Here is a 20573-nt window from a genome sequence, read left to right on the forward strand (position 1 = left end):
AGTTCGGAATACATACAGGATGTTGTGTTATAGATATACAGAGGCTTCCATCATTATGACCCTTTGTAAACAGGGAATTGGGGACGAGCTACAGCAACAGTCACCATTGGGAGAATGGGGAAATGAGAGAGTGGAACCACCAGCCATATTGTAATGGAAGCTTGGATGCCAATTTCAGAGATACAAAAGATGTAACTAGTTAGGAAATCAGCCCCTACTATCATATTATAGAAACAATCTATCCAGGACCTAGATTGTTAAACAGCCACAGAGATTGAAGGCAGAAATGTCAACGACTAAAGGAGGTAGCAAGCAGGTCTTAGAAATGTGGTCTTCCAGGGGTTGACTGAAATCCTAGGGGCATATTCATAAATGTAAACATACATTTGGGTAAATCTAAATGTGTGAGTTTACTCTTACACTTTTGAGTAACTTTACTAATTTAGGCTATTCACCATCTATGAGTATAAAGTTACTCAAAAGTGCAGACATATATGCACCCACACCCATAATTCTGGAGCTGTTCCCTAATGTACAAGTGTTCATATACTTCTTGTATATTTTCACGTCGGACCAGTTAGAGTTCTTTCTATGGTAAACTGTAAGGAAAAATATTAAAGTTTACTAAAGGTAAAAAAAATATAGAAACATATTTTTGTGCTAAATATTAATGGTAATTCATTTTATTTATGTATTTTAAATGTTGAATAATATAACATTCTACAGGATTAACTTAATTTTAAATAAAAAGGTAATTATATTGATTATAAGAAATTTAAAAAATAAATCTATTTTACTGCAGTTTAGTTAAAAGAAAACCCTTCAAAAGTAAAACACTACCTGTTTTATTATGCATTTTAAATTATTAAAAGTGACTTATAAAACTATTTAACAATAATTTAATTCTTTCAATAAATAATAAAATTGCATATTTTTAAAGTCTGATAAAATCATTTAATAATTATAGTTTATTTTTAGAATTTTTTTACAATGAAAGAAAATGTAATTAAAAAATATATAAATTTTCAACAATCTAATTTATTTTAACTTTATTTCCTATGAGATTTAATTTTAAGTCCTAATCTCCGGTATTTTCTCGGAGAGGGTGTTGAACTACCTGTGAGTGGCCATGGGAGGTGCTTGGACTTATTCAGTCTCTGAGATAGAGAACATTTATGACTGTTTTGGATCCTTTTTGGCCATAGTAACCATGGAAGGACAGTTCGTGAATCGGAGGGGGCTTACTCTTTTGTGGGTGGGTGCATGTCCCTCACTAAACTTCTCCCTAACCTTCCATTTACCACTCCTTACTCCTTTCTCAACCTCTACCCTTTAACAGTATGCATTTCCCCTTTTCCAGTCACTCCCATGACCCCCTCCCATATTTACAATTAACATGCATACTTTATTTGAGGAGAGATATCTTCACATAATACTAAGGAAAAGTGGAGGTGTAGATCTTCTCTCACAGGTTTATGAACAGCATTTTGTAGCACGTTTAGTAGAACTAATGTAGCACTAATGAACATACTACAAAATTAAGTTTGTGAATAGGCCCCCAATCAGTGGAAAAAACCAGACACATTATTTTAGACAATATGAGGAATATCTGCAGGGAAGTCTGTGCCTAATATCACACACGCCTTCAATTCTGGGTCACTGTACAGCAGTGGTCCTCAAACTTTTTAATGCAAAGAACCCCCATTAAAAAAAAAACATTGCCAATCATACTGTTCTGGTCAGACAGGCCTTACTAATGTGTAAAAGTATCCGCAGTGTGTTTATTAGAAATGTGGGTGGGGGTTTTGAAGAATATTTTGAGTCGCGTCCCTTTTGACCCCTTCTCCCTGCCAGGATATAAATGAAAAAAGATGTTAGAGATTGCCCATTAAAGAGCGGCTTACTGCCGCTCATTTTTTCATCCACTGAAAACAAGGCATGTTATCAGCATAATGCTTCTTTTGGCCAGAGCCTGGTGCCCCCCATGGGATCACTTGAGGCCCCCCTAGAGGGCCCCCGAGTCAGAAGACTCTTGCAGTGAACAGACGATGTGCAAATTGAATGCATGCGTGTTATACACCGACCATGATGGCATCTGTATTTTACTACTAAGTGTGTGATGTGGCTCCTGCTGTGCTCCACTTACCTTCACTTCATCCCAGTGTTCCTGATCTTCTTGAAGCACGCGGGCTGTATGCAGTGGTGTCTGTGGCACTGAAATTGATTGCTGAAGAGAACAAAAAATAAGACGTATAAGTACTCCTCCACCAGGTGAGTTTCAACATAATGCGGATGCTTTACTTCCACCCAGTCTATCTCACAAGACAACACTCCCTCGTCTGAAAAAAACAATATTGCACACACACACACAATAGATGATAGCTGCTTCATCTGTAAATAATTCATTCTAAAGAATCCATAATTCTCAGCTTTCATGTACCGAGTACCATCAAAGCATAGTATAATTGTGGTATCATACTTTCTAACACCACCATGTTCTCCAGGTCAGATCCCAATAGAGCAACCCTTTAGAAGTAATTAGGGCTCTGAGAAAACTTCAAGAACAGATATGCTGATCAACAACATGGGTTCATTAGATAAGAAGATGGCTCTTTTGTCAGAAGGACTGACTGGGCTTGAAACTAGGATTACAATTCTATAAGAAAAGGTTGAAATACAGAGATTTTAAATGATATCCAGCTGAAAAGCTTGCATTATAAATGCAAAGATCTGGAGAATAGACCTCACTGATCATATGTTAATCATGGTTCTTGGAGCTTTTTATAGCACATGCCCCAGCTATCTCCCTGTGAGACTACTGCTTTTCCAACTGATTAGACATCTTGTTCATTGGAGGCCTTTCTATTTCTGGTCCCATAGATCAGACGTATGAAGCAGGATGGGGAGTCATTCACTTATCATGCGGCCTGAGCATGGAATCAGCTCCCACTTAATTAGTTTACAGGATTAGATCCAATAACCTATTTAGAAAATGTGTGAAAACCTGTGTATTTGACCTGGCTGTCTGAATGTGCTATCTTTATGGTTGGGCTGGTGTTGCAGTTGTCTTAGCACTGGGACACTCTGAGAGTAGCAGTTGCACTTTATAAATTGCCCGATTGATTGATGATTGATTTTATGATTGCTTTGTTTGATTGACGGAGTGATTGATTGATTTAAATGTGAGGCACCTCAATATAATGAAAGGTACAAAGGGATCATTGGAAATTGCAGAGGCAAAGGATTCTGTGATGATGTGGGAGTCTGACTGCGAAGGCATAGGTTTGTAAAGATTATTTGTCAAGAGTGAAAGCAAATAGGGCCGATTCGACTTGAACATTTGTAATGTGGATGGTCCTTTGCCTTTCCCATGGCGGTGCCTGGAAAACAGGCACCGCAATGGGAACAGCAAAAAAAGTTCCAGTACAGAATGGACAGTGACATCTATGAAGTGCTGAAACATTGGGGGAATACAGACAGGGGGACACATGTTGTTTCCCCCTGAATGTATCCCCATTGCGGAGAGGCATGGGGGCCCTGTAGGGCCCCCTTTGTTCTTGCAATGCCAGCCTTTTCATTGTGGGGCTCCCGCCATGAAATGACTGGTGGTGCAGGAACTCGTAATATGTTCAGCGGGACTGGAAACAGTCCAGCTGAGCATTTTACATTGTGGCGCAGCTCCGCCACCACCAAGGAATGACTGTTCCCTGGCGCAGTCGGTGGTCCAGCCGCAGGTAAGACTTTAAAAGTCATAATACAGCAAACGGTGGACTGCCGCAGCAGTGCCAACATGAGTGAGGACGTCGGAAGGCCACCACGCTCTTAATCAGGCCCATAGAGTGCGTTTCGCTTCACTGAAAGTCAGAGGACACTTCATTGTATCCTCATGGTGTTTAAAACTCCAAGTAGAAGTCTTGGGTCTGTAAAAGTCTATCCTATCATGTCTAGGTTTTCTCTTGTCAACTTTGATCCTTGTACTCTATACTATCAATATATAAAGAGTAAAGAAGCCACAGCACCTCCTCATTCCAACATCAATGCTAAGGGCTTTTCCAGTGCCATTTTTAGCAACAACCAATCGACTCAAGCACGGTATTCCCCTTTTACCCAGTGCTCTCCTTCGATATCCTCACTGCAATTCTGGGGTCGATATAGGGCCTCTACTATGGCGAGAATTCAACAGCAGTTCTACTCTTCTCTCTCCATACTCAGCAAAGCAAAAACCAGATAGTGGCACTGCCCTCATGTTCACGCAGCACTGATGCTCCCATATGAAAACCTTAAGAGCTAACATGAATGCCTTCCTTTATTGTACTGGGAAAGCACAATCAAGTCCACTTCTAAAGTAGAGCTAGTGTCAGAACCTGCTTCAAATTCCACACATCAAAAATGGGTAGAAAGTGGAGCCTGCAGTACAGTTCCGGCGGAAAAAGTCAGGCAACCTGGAGCCTGCAAACTCTGCCCCACCATATAAAATTAGTTTGAGAGAATGTTCCCAAATGTTTTGGATTTCAATTTCCCCAACTAGAAGTTGTTGTTTTTTGCTGAGCTATTCTACCATTAACCTACTTTTGGAGCACCTACTTTCCCTCTATTTATTTTTTTACAAATGTAAAAAGTTTGGGAAGAGTGTGAATATTAAAATAAATGTAAAAAAATTTACCAGTTCCAATGTACCAATGAATATGAATTATGTCGCACATTTCTTTCTTTTTTGCTTACAGTCATTACTTCACAAGAGGCTAGAGACAATGTAAGGTATGTGCTGGTGAACTTTAGACTTCTTTCATGTAGCACTTTCTTAATTTGGGGATAAAATTGTGTTAAAATACAATTTAAACAAAAGTATCATTGTGTCTGTTCATTTAAATTTTTCTGAGACTCGTGAAAGATTTTAGAAAATCAGATTTAACATTGATGGCAGGAATGTTGTGAAATTGTTCCTGCCCAAAACAGACTTGGAAAAGTGCCTAAAAGTTGATTGCTAACTAAGGTGGCCAGATGTCTGTTTCAACAGTCTCTTCCACCCTTTTACTCCTGTGACTCATAAAATATGCTCCTGGCAGTGATAAACAGTTGCTTAGTTTTCACATGAACTGATTTGTCTCTAAGCGATGGTTAGCATTTTATATTTTACTATGAGGATTTAAGGAATAATTTAACTTGAAAACATACAAAACCCTCATCATAAGGTTAAACACAGATGTCTACCGTAGATGGCTTGCACCCAGCATCCCTTACCAGCGTTACGCTACAGAATACATTTTTCACTATAATTGGTATACCTACGGCCTTCTTTGAGGTTACCCCTTGGCTTTACAACCAAGAATGGGCGTAATTTCAGACAACTGTATAGGAAATAAAGTCTTCCTTCTGTCGAAAACTAGTTCTTGTATGAGGACTGTAATTTCAGGATTCAGATGTCCCACCCCCATCCAGATGTGCTCTATGCTTGATTGAGATATCTTCACAAAGTAAAGCCTGTTGCAATGGGGAGATTCCTTAGCATTAGTTTGTGCTCTTTTTAAAGAGGGAATAATACTGCTTTAGTTTTCACTTTTTGTAAAGTATTTCTGAGTCTTGCCAGGGAAGAGAACATAAAATTTAGGGATGGGTGAAGAATGCCGCTCCGCCGGCAGAGTTGGTGGAGTTTTACCCACTCCGTGCTGAGTTCCGAAAACCTCCCCGAAGTGGCGCAGAGCAGAGTTTTTTTTCTCATGTGGCTCGCCAGCGGTAAATTGACAAGTGCCTACGAGAAAAAATAACGCGCTAGACATCCTACTAGCTAGATTTCTCTTAGCGGACAGTCATGGCAGGTCGCGACTGCTCACAATGAGAAATCTACTGTTCGCTTTGAGGAAGCTACAGCTTGAGTAGAAAGTCTACACAAGCGGCAGAAAGCTGCAGTGCCCTCTGGCATAACGCGTAGTGCCACTTGTGCTGATTTTAAAGAGTGAGCCAAACTCCTGGTGCTAAAAATCAGTGCGAGCAGCACAACTTAACAGACTCTGCTGCTAGCATAACTCCGCGGTACACAGCAGAGTTTTTCTGACATTTCACACAGTTCCACGGAGTACAACTCCATGAACTCCACCCAGGTTTAATAAAAATGCTCTGGGAAAACAGGTAGGTTTTTTTCAAAGAAATTTGATTTATTTGTTTTTTAACTTTGATCAGATGCTGGGAGTTTAATGTGTAAAGAAAGCCAAGTGTAATTAAAGAGTAGCAGGCATTCATTTTTTATATGCATTGTTCACAAATACTCTACCAGAAAATGCATGAAATTAGAACTAGGGGATTAGGAGGAGGAGATTAACAGAGATGGTTGAAAGGGGATAAAATAGATTACCAATGTAATACATTTTGCCACTGTCAAGCTGCTGAGGTTTATGCACAGGTTTAAGGGGCAGAGACATTGAACAAAGAAAGAAGGGAAGAATGTGAGGACGCCAAGGTTAAAGAATAGACACACTTACGTTTATCCAATGGTGGTTCATAAACTCCGTGATGGTCATACGTTCAGTTGGGTCTGTTTTCAGCAACTGCCGAATCATTTCCTTTGCTAAATAAACATGAAAAACAGGAGGACTTAGGGTTCAATTACATTTACAGAAGTAAAGAATAAAAAAGCATATTTTATACTATGATAGAAGCATTAGTGACCTACTAATCTCCTATCACCGGTTACTCCCTCCAATCCACATCCCTCCATTTTTGACAAAAATATTTCCTGCATTTTATGTATAATTCAGAAATTCCTAATTACAATAACGTCTGAGCAACATTTGCTAGTTATAAATTATTTAACTCAATATATTGTTTTAGGGCACAGGCAGTTAAATCTGAATACTTTTGTGGGCATAACTATATATATATATATATATATATATATATATATATATATATATATATATATATATATATATATTAAACACACAACAGGTAAGCCACACGAAGAGAAGCCTCAAGAAGTTCGTAAATATTCGCATTTATTGGTTCCACAGCTTGCCAGCAGACAGTCAAAACCCTTGCAGTCTTCAGTAAATCAGCCTGACGCGTTTCAGGAACTCTGTCCTTTCATCAGAGGCATGTTCAGAAAGATTACGGAGCAGTTTGTGGGCGCGCACATTCATTAAGTATTAGTACCTGCCTCAGTGGGCGTGGTTTTCCGCTAGGCCTTCTGGTCCTAGTAGTGCGTGTACCATCTTCCCCAGGTGGGGCACTTGTAATCCCTCAAACTTTAGAACAGTTTTCATCCAAGTGGAAAAGAGCTGTGCACTGGATGCCGTCTGCCCTGCTTTGTGGCTGTGAAATCATGCCCAAGACAGCACCACCTGAATTGGCGCCGTACTTGTCTTCTTTTCAATGTTGCAAGCCGAGATTCACAGCCTGCATGAACCCGCCTCCAAGCGGTGAGCTTCTCTTCACGGCCTGGCAACGGCCGTATTTCAATTAAACACACAACAGGTAAGCCACACAAAGAGAAGCCTCAAGAAGTTTGTAAATATTCGCATTTATTGGTTCCACAGCTTGCCAGCAGACAGTCAAAACCCTTGCAGTCTTCAGTAAATTAAATCAGCCTGACGCGTTTCAGGAACTCTGTCCTTTCATCAGAGGCATGTTCAGAAAGATAACGGAGCAGTTTGTGGGCGCGCACATTCATTAAGTATTAGTACCTGCCTCAGTGGGCGTGGTTTTACGCTAGGCCTTCTGGTCCTAGTAGTGCGTGTACCATCTTCCCCAGGTAGGGCACTTGTAATCCCTCAAACTTTAGAACAGTTTTCATCCAAGTGGAAAAGAGCTGTGCACTGGATGCCGTCTGCCCTGCTTTGTGGCTGTGAAATCATGCCCAAGACAGCACCACCTGAATTGGCGCCGTACTTGTCTTCTTTTCAATGTTGCAAGCCGAGATTCACAGCCTGCATGAACCCGCCTCCAAGCGGTGAGCTTCTCTTCACGGCCTGGCAACGGCTGTATTTCAATTAAACACACAACAGGTAAGCCACACGAAGAGAAGCCTCAAGAAGTTCGTAAATATTCGCATTTATTGGTTCCACAGCTTGCCAGCAGACAGTCAAAACCCTTGCAGTCTTCAGTAAATTAAATCAGCCTGACGCGTTTCAGGAACTCTGTCCTTTCATTAAAGGCATGTTCAGAAAGATTACGGAGCAGTTTGTGGGCGCGCACATTCATTAAGTATTAGTACCTGCCTCAGTGGGCGTGGTTTTCCGCTAGGCCTTCTGGTCCTAGTAGTGTGTGTACCATCTTCCCCAGGTGGGGCACTTGTAATCCCTCAAACTTTAGAACAGTTTTCATCCAAGTGGAAAAGAGCTGTGCACTGGATGCCGTCTGCCCTGCTTTGTGGCTGTGAAATCATGCCCAAGACAGCACCACCTGAATTGGCGCCGTACTTGTCTTCTTTTCAATGTTGCAAGCCGAGATTCACAGCCTGCATGAACCCGCCTCCAAGCGGTGAGCTTCTCTTCACGGCCTGGCAACGGCCGTATTTCAATTAAACACACAACAGGTAAGCCACACGAAGAGAAGCCTCAAGAAGTTCGTAAATATTCGCATTTATTGGTTCCACAGCTTGCCAGCAGACAGTCAAAACCCTTGCAGTCTTCAGTAAATTAAATCAGCCTGACGCGTTTCAGGAACTCTGTCCTTTCATCAGAGGCATGTTCAGAAAGATTACGGAGCAGTTTGTGGGCGCGCACATTCATTAAGTATTAGTACCTGCCTCAGTGGGCGTGGTTTTCCGCTAGGCCTTCTGGTCCTAGTAGTGCGTGTACCATCTTCCCCAGGTGGGGCACTTGTAATCCCTCAAACTTTAGAACAGTTTTCATCCAAGTGGAAAAGAGCTGTGCACTGGATGCCGTCTGCCCTGCTTTGTGGCTGTGAAATCATGCCCAAGACAGCACCACCTGAATTGGTGCCGTACTTGTCTTCTTTTCAATGTTGCAAGCCGAGATTCACAGCCAGGTTCATTTACATTTACAGAAGTAAAGAATAAAAAAGCATATTTTATACTATGATAGAAGCATTAGTGACCTACTAATCTCCTATCACCGGTTACTCCCTCCAATCCACATCCCTCCATTTTTGACAAAAATATTTCCTGCATTTTATGTATAATTCAGAAATTCCTAATTACAATAACGTCTGAGCAACATTTGCTAGTTATAAATTATTTAACTCAATATATTGTTTTAGGGCACAGGCAGTTAAATCTGAATACTTTTGTGGGCATAACTATATATATATATATATATATATATATATATATATATATATATATATATATATATATATATATATATATATATATATCACAAAACGCCCTGAAGCATTAGAGGGGAACGCGACTGTGATTCCAACCATCCGGTAATTATGTGCCTCGCTGCAGCTTTCCCTGTATTGCCATTAATTATTCGCAAAGGCCGACGCGTTTCGAGGCATACTTCGCCCCTTCATCTTGGGCAGGAAAAACAAACAACGATTGCTCACCTCTTTTGTTTCTATTATTTATTTATTTCACACACCCGAGGGGGTTTGGCTTCGTTTGCTGCATTGTGGGAAACGTAGTTCCTAGAGGTAAGTATTGATTGTTCTTTTAGTAAGTTCGTTGTTGGAAATCCCAAATTTATTGCATCTTTATTTCCTTGAGTAGGATTGGCAAGGCAGGGCAGGCCGATTTTTGCAGATGAATCACAGTGCTGATAGGAATCGGTACGTCCTTCTCCTCAGCCTTCACTATTGTTCAGGAATGGTTCTCCCTCCCACGGCCAGGCTGCCGTGCAGAAAATTGAATCACAAAACGCCCTGAAGCATTAGAGGGGAACGCGACTGAGATTCCAACCATCCGGTAATTCTGTGCCTCGCTGCAGCTTTCCCTGTATTGCCAGATTTTTCCTGCATAAAGAACTTCATCCCCCATAATGCACCAGCGGACTGTCGTATGAAAACACGTGGGGGGATGGGCTTAAATAAAGTTGGTAAACGACATATGCAGGCTTCGGAGGTGTTTTCTTGTGCCCAGGAAGAAGGGGCCATGTGCCCCGAAACGCGTCGGCAATACTAATAATGGACGGATGAAACAGGAAGGCTGCATGTTAATTGCCGCAGGGCCGAGGATGGTAGTGTGCTCTCCTAATGCTACAGGGCAACTTGTTAGTTTATTTACGCACACGGCAGCCCGGCCGTGGGGAGAGGCACCACCATTAGCTGGAGAACACAACAATCACCAGTGAAAAGAGGCTGCAGTCGGGACCACTCGTAACAAGGCGGCACGATTCTCGAAATGCGAATTGAGCCTACCTACCTTCATCTGTGACTCACTCAGAGGTTTGCATTGAAAGGAAAGTGGGGAAACACCAACGAACTTACTCAAAGGAGATTTTTCCTGCATAAAGAACTTCATCCCCCATAATGCACCAGCGGACTGTCCTATGAAAACACGTGGGGGGATGGGCTTAAATAAAGTTGGTAAACGACATATGCAGGCTTCGGAGGTGTTTTCTTGTGCCCAGGAAGAAGGGGCCATGTGCCCCGAAACGCGTCGGCAATACTAATAATGGACGGATGAAACAGGAAGGCTGCATGTTAATTGCCGGAGGGCCGAGGATGGTAGTGTGCTCTCCTAATGCTACAGGGCAACTTGTTGGTTTATATATATATATATATATATACACGAAACTCCAAAACGCCACTTCTAATCCCCACTCGGATCAACGAAGCAGAAAGCAGGAGACGGACCACTGGATCGAGTTACAGGTTCTTTTTTATTTCAGTTCAGCTGGTGGAAAGTGCACGACGCGTTTCGGGCTGAGCAAGCCCTTGTTCACATGCAATGACTGATTGTAACTTTTTTTGATTTTATAATGCTTGGTAGTCCGCCTACAACCACCCTCTGACCAGGTCATGTGACCATGAACATGGACAACATACTATACAATACAATTCTATGTGCAAATACGCAAACAATAACTTTAGAGTTTGCCGTTTAAAAGCGACCACATACTTAATATTTAGAAATAAAATTATAAATATTTCTAATTTACAGATATATATATATACACATATACATATGTTGTCTTTGGAACTGTTCGTGGGGTCATCTCATCACAGCCTGCATAAACAACATAGCTCGTGCCACTTTGGTTATAATCCCCCACACCGCCGACCCAGATGCATGGACATTTTGCATGCTGGGAGTTGGAGTTTGCCTAAGGGATGCAACTCCCAACAGGTGAGCGATCAATGCCTGGGGGAGGAGCTCACTGTTCTCAGCAATTGGAAAAGAGAAGCAGGACTAGTAGAATGTTATGTTGGACTCCATTCAGTGCAGGGCGCTAAGGAAGGCACACTAAACGCCGAAATGCATTCACCGCCACTGTTTGCTGTTCTGTAGCAATACATTTTCTCCAAAGGATTCCTCTCTGACCATATATATATATATATATATATATATATATATTCACTGAAAAAATCATAGGTTTCAGGCCTTATATAGTTAGGAATTAGCATTTAAAAAACTTTTGAAATTCACTGAAAAAACCTTAGGTTTCAGGCCTTATATAGTTAGGAATTAGCATTTAAAAAACCTTTAAAATTCACTAAAAAAACTATAAGTTTTAGGGGTGTTATAGTTAGCTGGACATTTCACTCATACAAAACCATTGAAATTGCTCCTATATAGTTACGCGCACCCGCAATCCACTGCTGATGATGTCACATATTACATCATTCATGACATGGTCAGTGACATCACTGATGACATCTCAAATGACATCACTGATGACATCACTGATGAAATCATCCAGTGAATGTGGTTTGCTTGTTATTTAAATATGCATTATATATATAGCAATTTGCATTGAAGAATGAGTGGATATATAAAAATACATATTTGGATGGAGGATTTAGTAGCAGTGTAATTGACTGTTTACTTGACCAATTTATAGTGTCTCACTAAATATAGTGGATAGTGACTAAACTGTTTGAATATCTGTATCACTTTGTCAGTTGTTGTGTAAACTGGTTCTCCAGTTGGTTACTAGCTATGTGAAAGTCTGTATTAGTTATTGATTAGTTAACTGAGTATTTGTATGGGAGAGTGAATGTGTGTGTGGTTCGGTGGGGGGGGTGTGACTGCCCAAAGATGTGTGAATAGTTGATTCACTAGATATATGAAGTTAAAACTACATGTTCTAACAGTTGTTTGGGTGAGTGAATATCTTTATGGGTGTGGTGATGAGCAATTATATTTCTCAATGGTACATGTCCAACAAACTAGAAAAATAAAAGGCAGTGTATGTGTCAGTTGTTGTATATTAATAAGTATACAGAAGACTCAATGATTGTGTGAGTGACTGTATGGATAACTTTATACTTGTAATAATGATTTTATAATTCACTAAGTATGACTTACTATCTAAATGAATAGATGAAGTTGTGTTTTTATAAGTGGGTAGCTAAGTAAATATGTAAGTATGATCCATTGTTTGCATAAGTGAGTAGGATGACTTCATATGTGAATAGGATGTGTGCTGGTGTGTAATGTCGATTTAGGTGTATAAGTATTTTTGATAGTGTTCTATTGTTCATTGACAGCATGTATGAGTGAATCTACAGGTAAGTGATTAGATGTGTGTATACATCTAAAATCACTGAGTGGGTTTTTAGATACTTCTATTGCTGTAACAATGGATTCAAATATGATACTCTTTATTTTACAAAGAGTGATGAAAGATTTTACTAGTGTATGAAAAGGTGTATGTGATTGTCACGTGGATGATGTCATCAGTGATGTCATTTGAGATGTCATCAGTGATGTCACTGACCATGTCATGAATGATGTAATATGTGACATCATCAGCAGTGGATTGCGGGTGTGCGAAATATAGTTAGTACAACTAACTATATAGGAGCAATTTCAATGGTTTTGTATGAGTGAAATGTCCAGCTAACTATAACACCCCTAAAACTTATAGTTTTTTTAGTGAATTTTAAAGGTTTTTTAAATGCTAATTCCTAACTATATAAGGCCTGAAACCTATGGTTTTTTCAGTGAATTTCAAAGGTTTTTTAAATGCTAATTCCTAACTATATAAGGCCTGAAACCTATGGTTTTTTCAGTGAATTTGAAAGGTTTTTTAAATGCTAATTCCTAACTATATAAGGCCTGAAACCTATGTTTTTTTCAGTGAATTTCAAAGTTTTTTTTAATGCTAATTCCTAACTATATAAGACCTGAAAGCCCACCAGGAATCTCCAGTATGCGCCAGGGGACTGCATTGCAGAGAGGTGTAATGAAGCCACGCCCCTTTTTACACCTCTCTGCAACGCAGCCCCGTGCATGTTTGAAGAGGGGGAACTAATTCCCCTTGCATACTGGGGGCCCCTGGGGGCCAACTAGCCCACCTTGAACCTCCAGTATGCGCCAGGGTGCTGCATTGCAGAGGTGTAATGAGGCTATGCCCCTTGTTACACCTCTCTGCAACGCAGCCCCCTGGCGCGTTTGCAGAGGGGGAACTAATTCCCCTTGCATACTGGGGGTCCCTGGGGGCCAACTAGCCCACCAGGAGCCTCCAGTATGTGCCAGGGGGCTGCATTGCCGAGAGGTGTAATGAGGCCACACCCTTTTTTACACCTCTCTGCAACGCAGCCCCGTGCATGTTTGAAGAGGGGGAACTAATTCCCCTTGCACACTGGGGGTCCCTGGGGGCCAACTAGCCCACCTGGAACCTCCAGTATGCACCAGGGGGCTGCATTGCACAGAGGTGTAATGAGGCTATGCCTCTTTTTACACCTCTCTGCAATGCAGGCCACTGGCACGTTTGCAGAGGGGGGACCAATTCCCCTTGCATACTGGGGGTCCCTGGGTCATATCTGCCCAAACGCCGAAATTCCGAATGATTGAAAATGCCTTTTCTTGAGAAACATTTGGATTTGGATTATCATGTCCTATACTTTGGAATTTTTGAAAGACTGACTTTGAGGATGCTATAAATTACTCAAGTCTGCCCGAATTGTGTGGGTAAAATTGATACCTAGTCACTTTGAATAAGAATGTACTTACGTCTCGTCTAACATGTTGAAGAAATATCTAGTTATATGACAACAGGATACCGACATAACTTGAAGGAAATAAGAACGCCCTGAAGAAGTTCTGTTGTACAGAACGAAACGCGTCAGCTGGCTGTGGTACATAAACTTAAGGAAAATAAAAGCATTTGAATATACACCAAGATTCAGCGCTTCAATAAGGACTCTAAGTGATATGATTTGATTGGACCTATTGTGCAAGTGGTGCTGTGCCAAACTTTGGAATATTCTCCACTACTCTCTACTACTTACTTGCTACTACTCCACTACTCTCTAATACTCACTCTCTACTACTCATTCTCTACTACTCTACTACTCTCTCTCTACTACTCACTCCCTACTACTCACTATCTACTACTCTCTACTACTCACTCTCTACTACTCTCTACTACTCACTCTCTACTACTCTCTCTCTACTACTCTCTCTCTACTACTCTCTCTCTACTACTCACTCTTTACTACTCACTATCTACTACTCTCTACTACTCACTCTCTACTTCTCACTCTACTACTCTCTACTACTCACTCTCTACTACTCTCTCTCTACTACTCTCTACTACTCACTCTACTACTCTCTACTACTCTCTCTACTACTCTCTCTCTACTACTCTCTACTACTCACTCTACTACTCACTCTCTACTACTCTCTACTATTCCCTCTCTCTGCTACTCACTCTCTACTACTCTCTAATACTCACTCTTTACTACTCACTACTAGTCACTTTCTGCTGCTCTCTACTACTCACTCTACTACTTACTCTCTACTACTCTACTACTCACTCTCTACTACTCTCTACTACTCACTCTACTATTCACTCTACTACTCTCTGCTACTCTCTCTACTGCTCTCTACTACTCTATTACTCACTCTCTTCTCTCTACCTCTCTACCTCTCTCTACACGCACACATATACACATATATATATGCATATATATGCATATGCATTTATGTATGTGTATATATATATACATACATATATAAACATATATAATCTGCATATCTATATAAATACAAATATAAATGCATGCATACATATACATATATGCATACATATGCATGTTATTTACATGAAAGTTTTAAAAACACTAATAAAAGCAAAGCTAAAAAGCCACCTCATTACAAACAGAATGGCTTTAACTTAAACGAGGGCGAGATCTATTGCATTTTCAATGCTTGTTTACTTTGGTTCCATCAAGAAGGCATTCAGATGTGTCACACATTTGCCAAAAATTCTGAATGTTAGCACTCTAGTTGCTCATTAGATCACTGTAGTAAAGATACTGTTCACCAGGGAAGTCTGCTGCTAATCATACTTTCTATGGCAAAATGAACCCCCTCATTTTGTTTATTTTTAAATTAAATGTTTTCAGACTTACCACTTCATTCCAATCAAGATGGCTTCTGGTGTGCCATACTTTTGTCATAAGTAAGACTGTTAGCGCTCTAGTTGTTCTTTAGAACACTCTGGGACATTCTGTCATTGGGCTATACTTGGGCTACATCTGGGTGATATTTGGGCTACATTTGGGCTCTTTTGTCTCTGGTGGCCATCTTGGGAGACTGCATGTCAGAATTTTTTAATGAAATAGAAGATGATTTGGGAAGTCACTCAAAATGTGTCCTAATTTTTCTTTCTGCAGCACTAATCATACTTTCTATGGCAAAAAATACCCCTGTTGAAGATGTAACATACATTTTGCCATGCTTAGTATGTTGTCTATTTCTTTCATGAGCGTCACGTAACGTCATCTCTGAATGCTAGGAGATTACTTATGTGACGTCACAGTGTTCGATTGCCAGATGCCATTATCTCTGGCTGTTATCGCACCTTATCTGCTGGCTCCCTGTGGGCCCTTAAATCTGTTATAATAAACCTGTTAATCTATCGCATCTTGTCTTGCGCTATTCCCCTTCCCACAACAATTGGCGACGAGGACGAAAGAACTACGAGGGCTCACAGGTGGAATGCTAGGAGAATATATCGGGACGCCGGCAGAGGAGAATAATCAAATGAATAATGAATCTGAGGCGCAACTGGTAAAACATGAGCAATAACCAAAGCGGAAAGAAAAAGTAAGTGATTTTCCTCACTGTCAGTGCCGCGCATCGAAGCATAGCCGCGCGAAGGATCCTGTCAGGAGAGATGCGTGAGGCATGCTGGGTAGTGACGTAGGCACGGGCCGAGGACGATGATTGGTTAAGAAGAACAGCATTGTCAGCTGGCACAATGAGCGCGTAGCCGCTTTGACGTACGAACTGAAACTGACAGAAATAAAGTGGATTATAAAGCTGAAAAGATGAAATAACGCGAAGCAGGAAATTAAAGCAGAGCATAACGCACGCATCGCACTACGCACAGGCAAAAAGGAAAAAGTAATAGAGCGCAAAGGAAATTCAGCAGGGAAATAAAAAAGAGGAATTAAGCAAACAAACAAACCTTGGCGAAAACAAGAGTAAAGGTTGAAATACTGTATATAAACAGCAGAAACATGGCACAAAGTAATAACATATGCGTCCCACCACTTTTTCTTGAGGAGCCAGGGAAGCCTGTCATGAAGTGGAAGAATTGGTTGAGGGCATTTGAAAATTATTTAGTGTCTATAGATGGTAAAGCATATGATGCAGAAAGGAAAGCTGTGCTATTATTTGGCCTATTAGGAAAAGCTGGACAAAGTGTTTGACAGCCTCCCAGAATATGAAAGCCCACCAGGGGTTTTCATACCGCTAAATGAATATCAAGAGGCAATAAAAAGGCTGGAAAAACAGTTCACGGAGGAAAGCAACAAAACAGTGGGCAGGCATAAATTCGCACTAAGAAAGCAAGAAGAAGGAGAGACTGTGGAGGAGTATATAGCGTGTTTAAGGGTACTAGCCAAGGAGTGCGAATTTGAGGATATGACTGATACCTACATCAAGGATCAAGTGGTTTTTTACTGCTACTCTAAAAAGGTGCAGGAAAGATTGTTGGCATGTAGGAAGCCCACATTGCAGGAAGTTGTGGATATCCCAAAAGGGATAGAGAGATATTTGATAACAACAAAAGAATTGTCCAGCACAAGTAGTAACACAAACGTATTTTATTTACAGGACAAGAGAAGCGGCGAAAATAAAGGTCGAGAGAAGAATTGGTTCGACAAAAAGGTAGGAGTAAGAAGTATAAATTGCTATAGATGTGGATCTCAGGAGCATCTAGCAGACTGTAGAACATGCCCAGCTCTTGGAAAAAAATGTTTAAATGCAAGAAAATTGGCCACTACACTGCGTTGTGCAAAACGCAGTAGGTAAATGAACATGTAAAAATAAATGCAGTTGGGGAGTATGACGAAGAGATGTGTGCCAACATAATATTGCATATAGAAATTGAGGATGGAAAGATAAAAGGACCGATAGATGAAGGGAAAAAAGGTGAGGTCGAAGTACAATTCACAGCTGATTCAGGGTCTCCAATCACCATTATATCCGACAAACTATTTGAGGAAAAATGGCAAAATGTAAATCTCAATGAGACTGATGTAAACCCAAAAGCATTTGGGGAACAAGAGATAGATATGGTTGGATACTTCCATGATACAGTAACATTCAAAGGTAGAGTAATAGAAACAAAAATCTATGTTGCAAAGAAGGGAAGGATACTGATAGGATGGAAAGATCTAGAAAAGATGGGAGTTATCTTGCAACCAGGGGCAAAGGATCCCATAATCCTCAGAGAGGACCTCATAAGCAGTATATGTACAGAAGAAAATAATAAAAGTGTGGAGCACGTGCTGGATAAGTACAGGAAAGTATTCAACAATGAGATTGGATGCGTGAAAGGCTTCACACACAAAATAAAACTGAAGGAGGATGCTGTGCCCGCAAGACAAAGTACGAAGCGTACCATTGTCAATCAAGGGAGAATTGAAAGAAGTACTAGATAAACTAATTGAGGAAGGAGTAATTGAGGAAATGGATGAATCAGAATAAGTGTCAGCGATCGTTGTTTCAAAGAAAAGGAAGTCAGGCGAATTAAGACTGTGTGTGGACCTCAGGTCACTTAACAAAAATATATTAATAAATTGCCACCCTCTTCCAAGGAGTCAAGAGATCTTGCAGTCAGTTACTGGTTCAAGGTATTTCACTCTCATAGACTTGAAAGCTGCGTACCACTAGGTGTGTTTGACAGAGGAGTCAAAGAAGTTGACTACATTTTTAACACCGTATGGAGCATACAGGTACATTAGGTTACCTTTTGGACTGGCATCTTCATCTGGTGTATTCCAAAAACTAATGGACATCTTGTTCAGGGAATTAAGAGGAGTAGAGGCCTTCCAGGACGACATTCTCATTCATTCAAAAACAGAGCAGGAACACCTGGATACAATGGACAAAGTGCGGAGTACACTAGAGAGTAGAGGTATGACTGTCTCAAGAGAGAAATGCAAATTCATGGTAAACAAAATTGAGTATCTGGGCCATGTCTTAACACCTGATGGCATAACACCCAAGGATGATCTGGTGGAGGCAATAAGAGAAGCTCCTGAACCCAGAGACAAAGAGACATTAAAATCTTTCCTAGGACCAGTGAGTATTATTCCAGATTCATCCAGGGGTATGCAGGCAAGATTGAACCATTGAGGAAGTTGCTAAGGAAAAACATAAATTACAAATGGGCGAACGAGCAGGAGCAAGCTTTTGCTACAATAAAAGAGGATATCGCAAAAGCGCCTGCACTAAAACCCTATGACCCTTAACTAGAAAACATCATCACAGTTGATGCCAGTGCAAAGGGTATTGGCGCAGTATTCTGCCAAGTTCAGGGCAAAGAGGAAAATACTATAGCGTTCATATCAAGGAGACTAAGCACAACGGAGGAGAACTATAGCACAATTGAACGCGAGACACTCGCATGTGTATGGGCAGTGCAGAAACTGAAAGACTATTTATGGGGGAAAAAGTTCGTTATAGTAACAGATCACAAACCATTGGTCTACATGATGGATGGAGAAGAACGAGGAAATGGCAAGGCCAGTTCAAGATTGATAAGGCTGCTTTCGAAACTACAAGAGTGCACGTTCAGCGTACGCCATATAAAAGGCGGTAAAAACTGCAGAGCGGACTGCTTATCCCGTTTACCGGTGAGCAACCCGCCTGAGTGCACGCTTGATGACACGGAATGTGTAGTGGCCTGGGTTCATGCCACGGTAATGTGTTGCGGATCTATTACAGAGGTAGAATGGCTGACAACCCAGGGAAAAGATAAAGTAATGGAGAAAGTGATAAGCCACGTGAGGACAAAGTGGCCTCCCATAAGGAATCTGGAAAATGAACTGAAAAGTTATCAACAGGTAGAGAGTGAACTGACCATAGAATGTGGGTTTTTGAAGAGAGGTGAGCTTTTTATTCCGCCTGAAGGATTGAGAAGGAAAATAATACAATTGGCGCACAAGGGACACCCAGGAAGCAGCGCGACAAGAAATATTTTAAGGTCGCATTACTGGTGGCCTGCAATGGACACAGAGGTGAAAAAATACATAGACTGTTGTGAACAATGCTTAAAAGCAGATAAACACTGGAAGCTGAGGAAGGAAAAATTACAAATAGTGGAGATTCCAAACGGTCCATGGACCAAAATCGCAATAGACTTTGCAGGGCCATTTAATGTATTGGAGGTCGAGTGTAGACATATAATTGTACTGACGGACTACTATTCAAAGTGGGTACACTATAAGTTTGTAAGCACTGTGACAACAAGCATTATAATAAAATACTTAAAAGAGGTGTTTGTTGTGGAAGGACAACCAAAAATCATTGTCTCCGACAATGGAACACAGTTGGTGTCCAAGGAAATGATTGAATTTTTACAGCATGTTGGGATCAAACAAGAAAAATCACCTTTGTAGAGTCCGAAGAGTAACAGACAGGTAGAAAGAGTGAACAAGTTCATAAAGGAGGGGATTCAATTGGCAATTGCATCCAAATTAAATGTGAAAGATCTTATTTGTGAAAAAATAAATACATTTAACAACACGCCAAATGACACAACAGGACATACACCATTTTTCTTAATGAGGGGGAAGGAAATGTAATAGTGTACTTACCCCTAAATTCAACAACTGGTTCAGAGAAGAGGTCACACAGGATGTGATAAATGACAAGGTGCTCAGGGTTAAGGAACGTATTGTTGAGAAACAGATAAAAACAAAGAGATATTCTGACCGGTCCAATAAAGCGGGAGAAAAGGAAATAGAACAAGGGGACTGGGTACTAGTCAGGAAACCTTTTAAAGTGTCAAAGGGTGAGTCAGTATATAGCAACCCTGTTAGGGTGTGTGAAGCATCCCGGGGAGCTGTGTGCACGGAAGGAAAAGGGTGGAGAAGCAAGGATGATGAAATCAAACTTAAGAAAGGTCAAGAAAAGATTATAATGAAAGGGAAGGACGATCAAGAGGGTAATCTGGATGATAGCATATTGAAGTGGGAAAATGTGT

At 40.8% G+C, this 20573-nt stretch overlaps 1 protein-coding gene across 1 annotated transcript in view; it reads right to left on the bottom strand.

Annotated features, from left to right (window-relative positions):
• Window positions 1-20573, bottom strand: part of MAPKAPK3 (MAPK activated protein kinase 3) — a 248978-nt gene that overhangs the window by 20985 nt on the left and 207420 nt on the right. The window contains exons 10-11 of the mRNA XM_078661295.1: window positions 6477-6562; window positions 2147-2227 (exon numbers count right to left, since the gene is read on the bottom strand). Coding sequence (XP_078517421.1) covers window positions 2147-2227; window positions 6477-6562 — 167 coding nt within the window. The remainder of the gene's footprint in view (window positions 1-2146; window positions 2228-6476; window positions 6563-20573) is intronic.

Source organism: Lissotriton helveticus, chromosome 9 (genome assembly GCF_964261635.1).
Source record: "Lissotriton helveticus chromosome 9, aLisHel1.1, whole genome shotgun sequence".
In the NCBI taxonomy this organism is placed as follows: domain Eukaryota; kingdom Metazoa; phylum Chordata; class Amphibia; order Caudata; family Salamandridae; genus Lissotriton; species Lissotriton helveticus.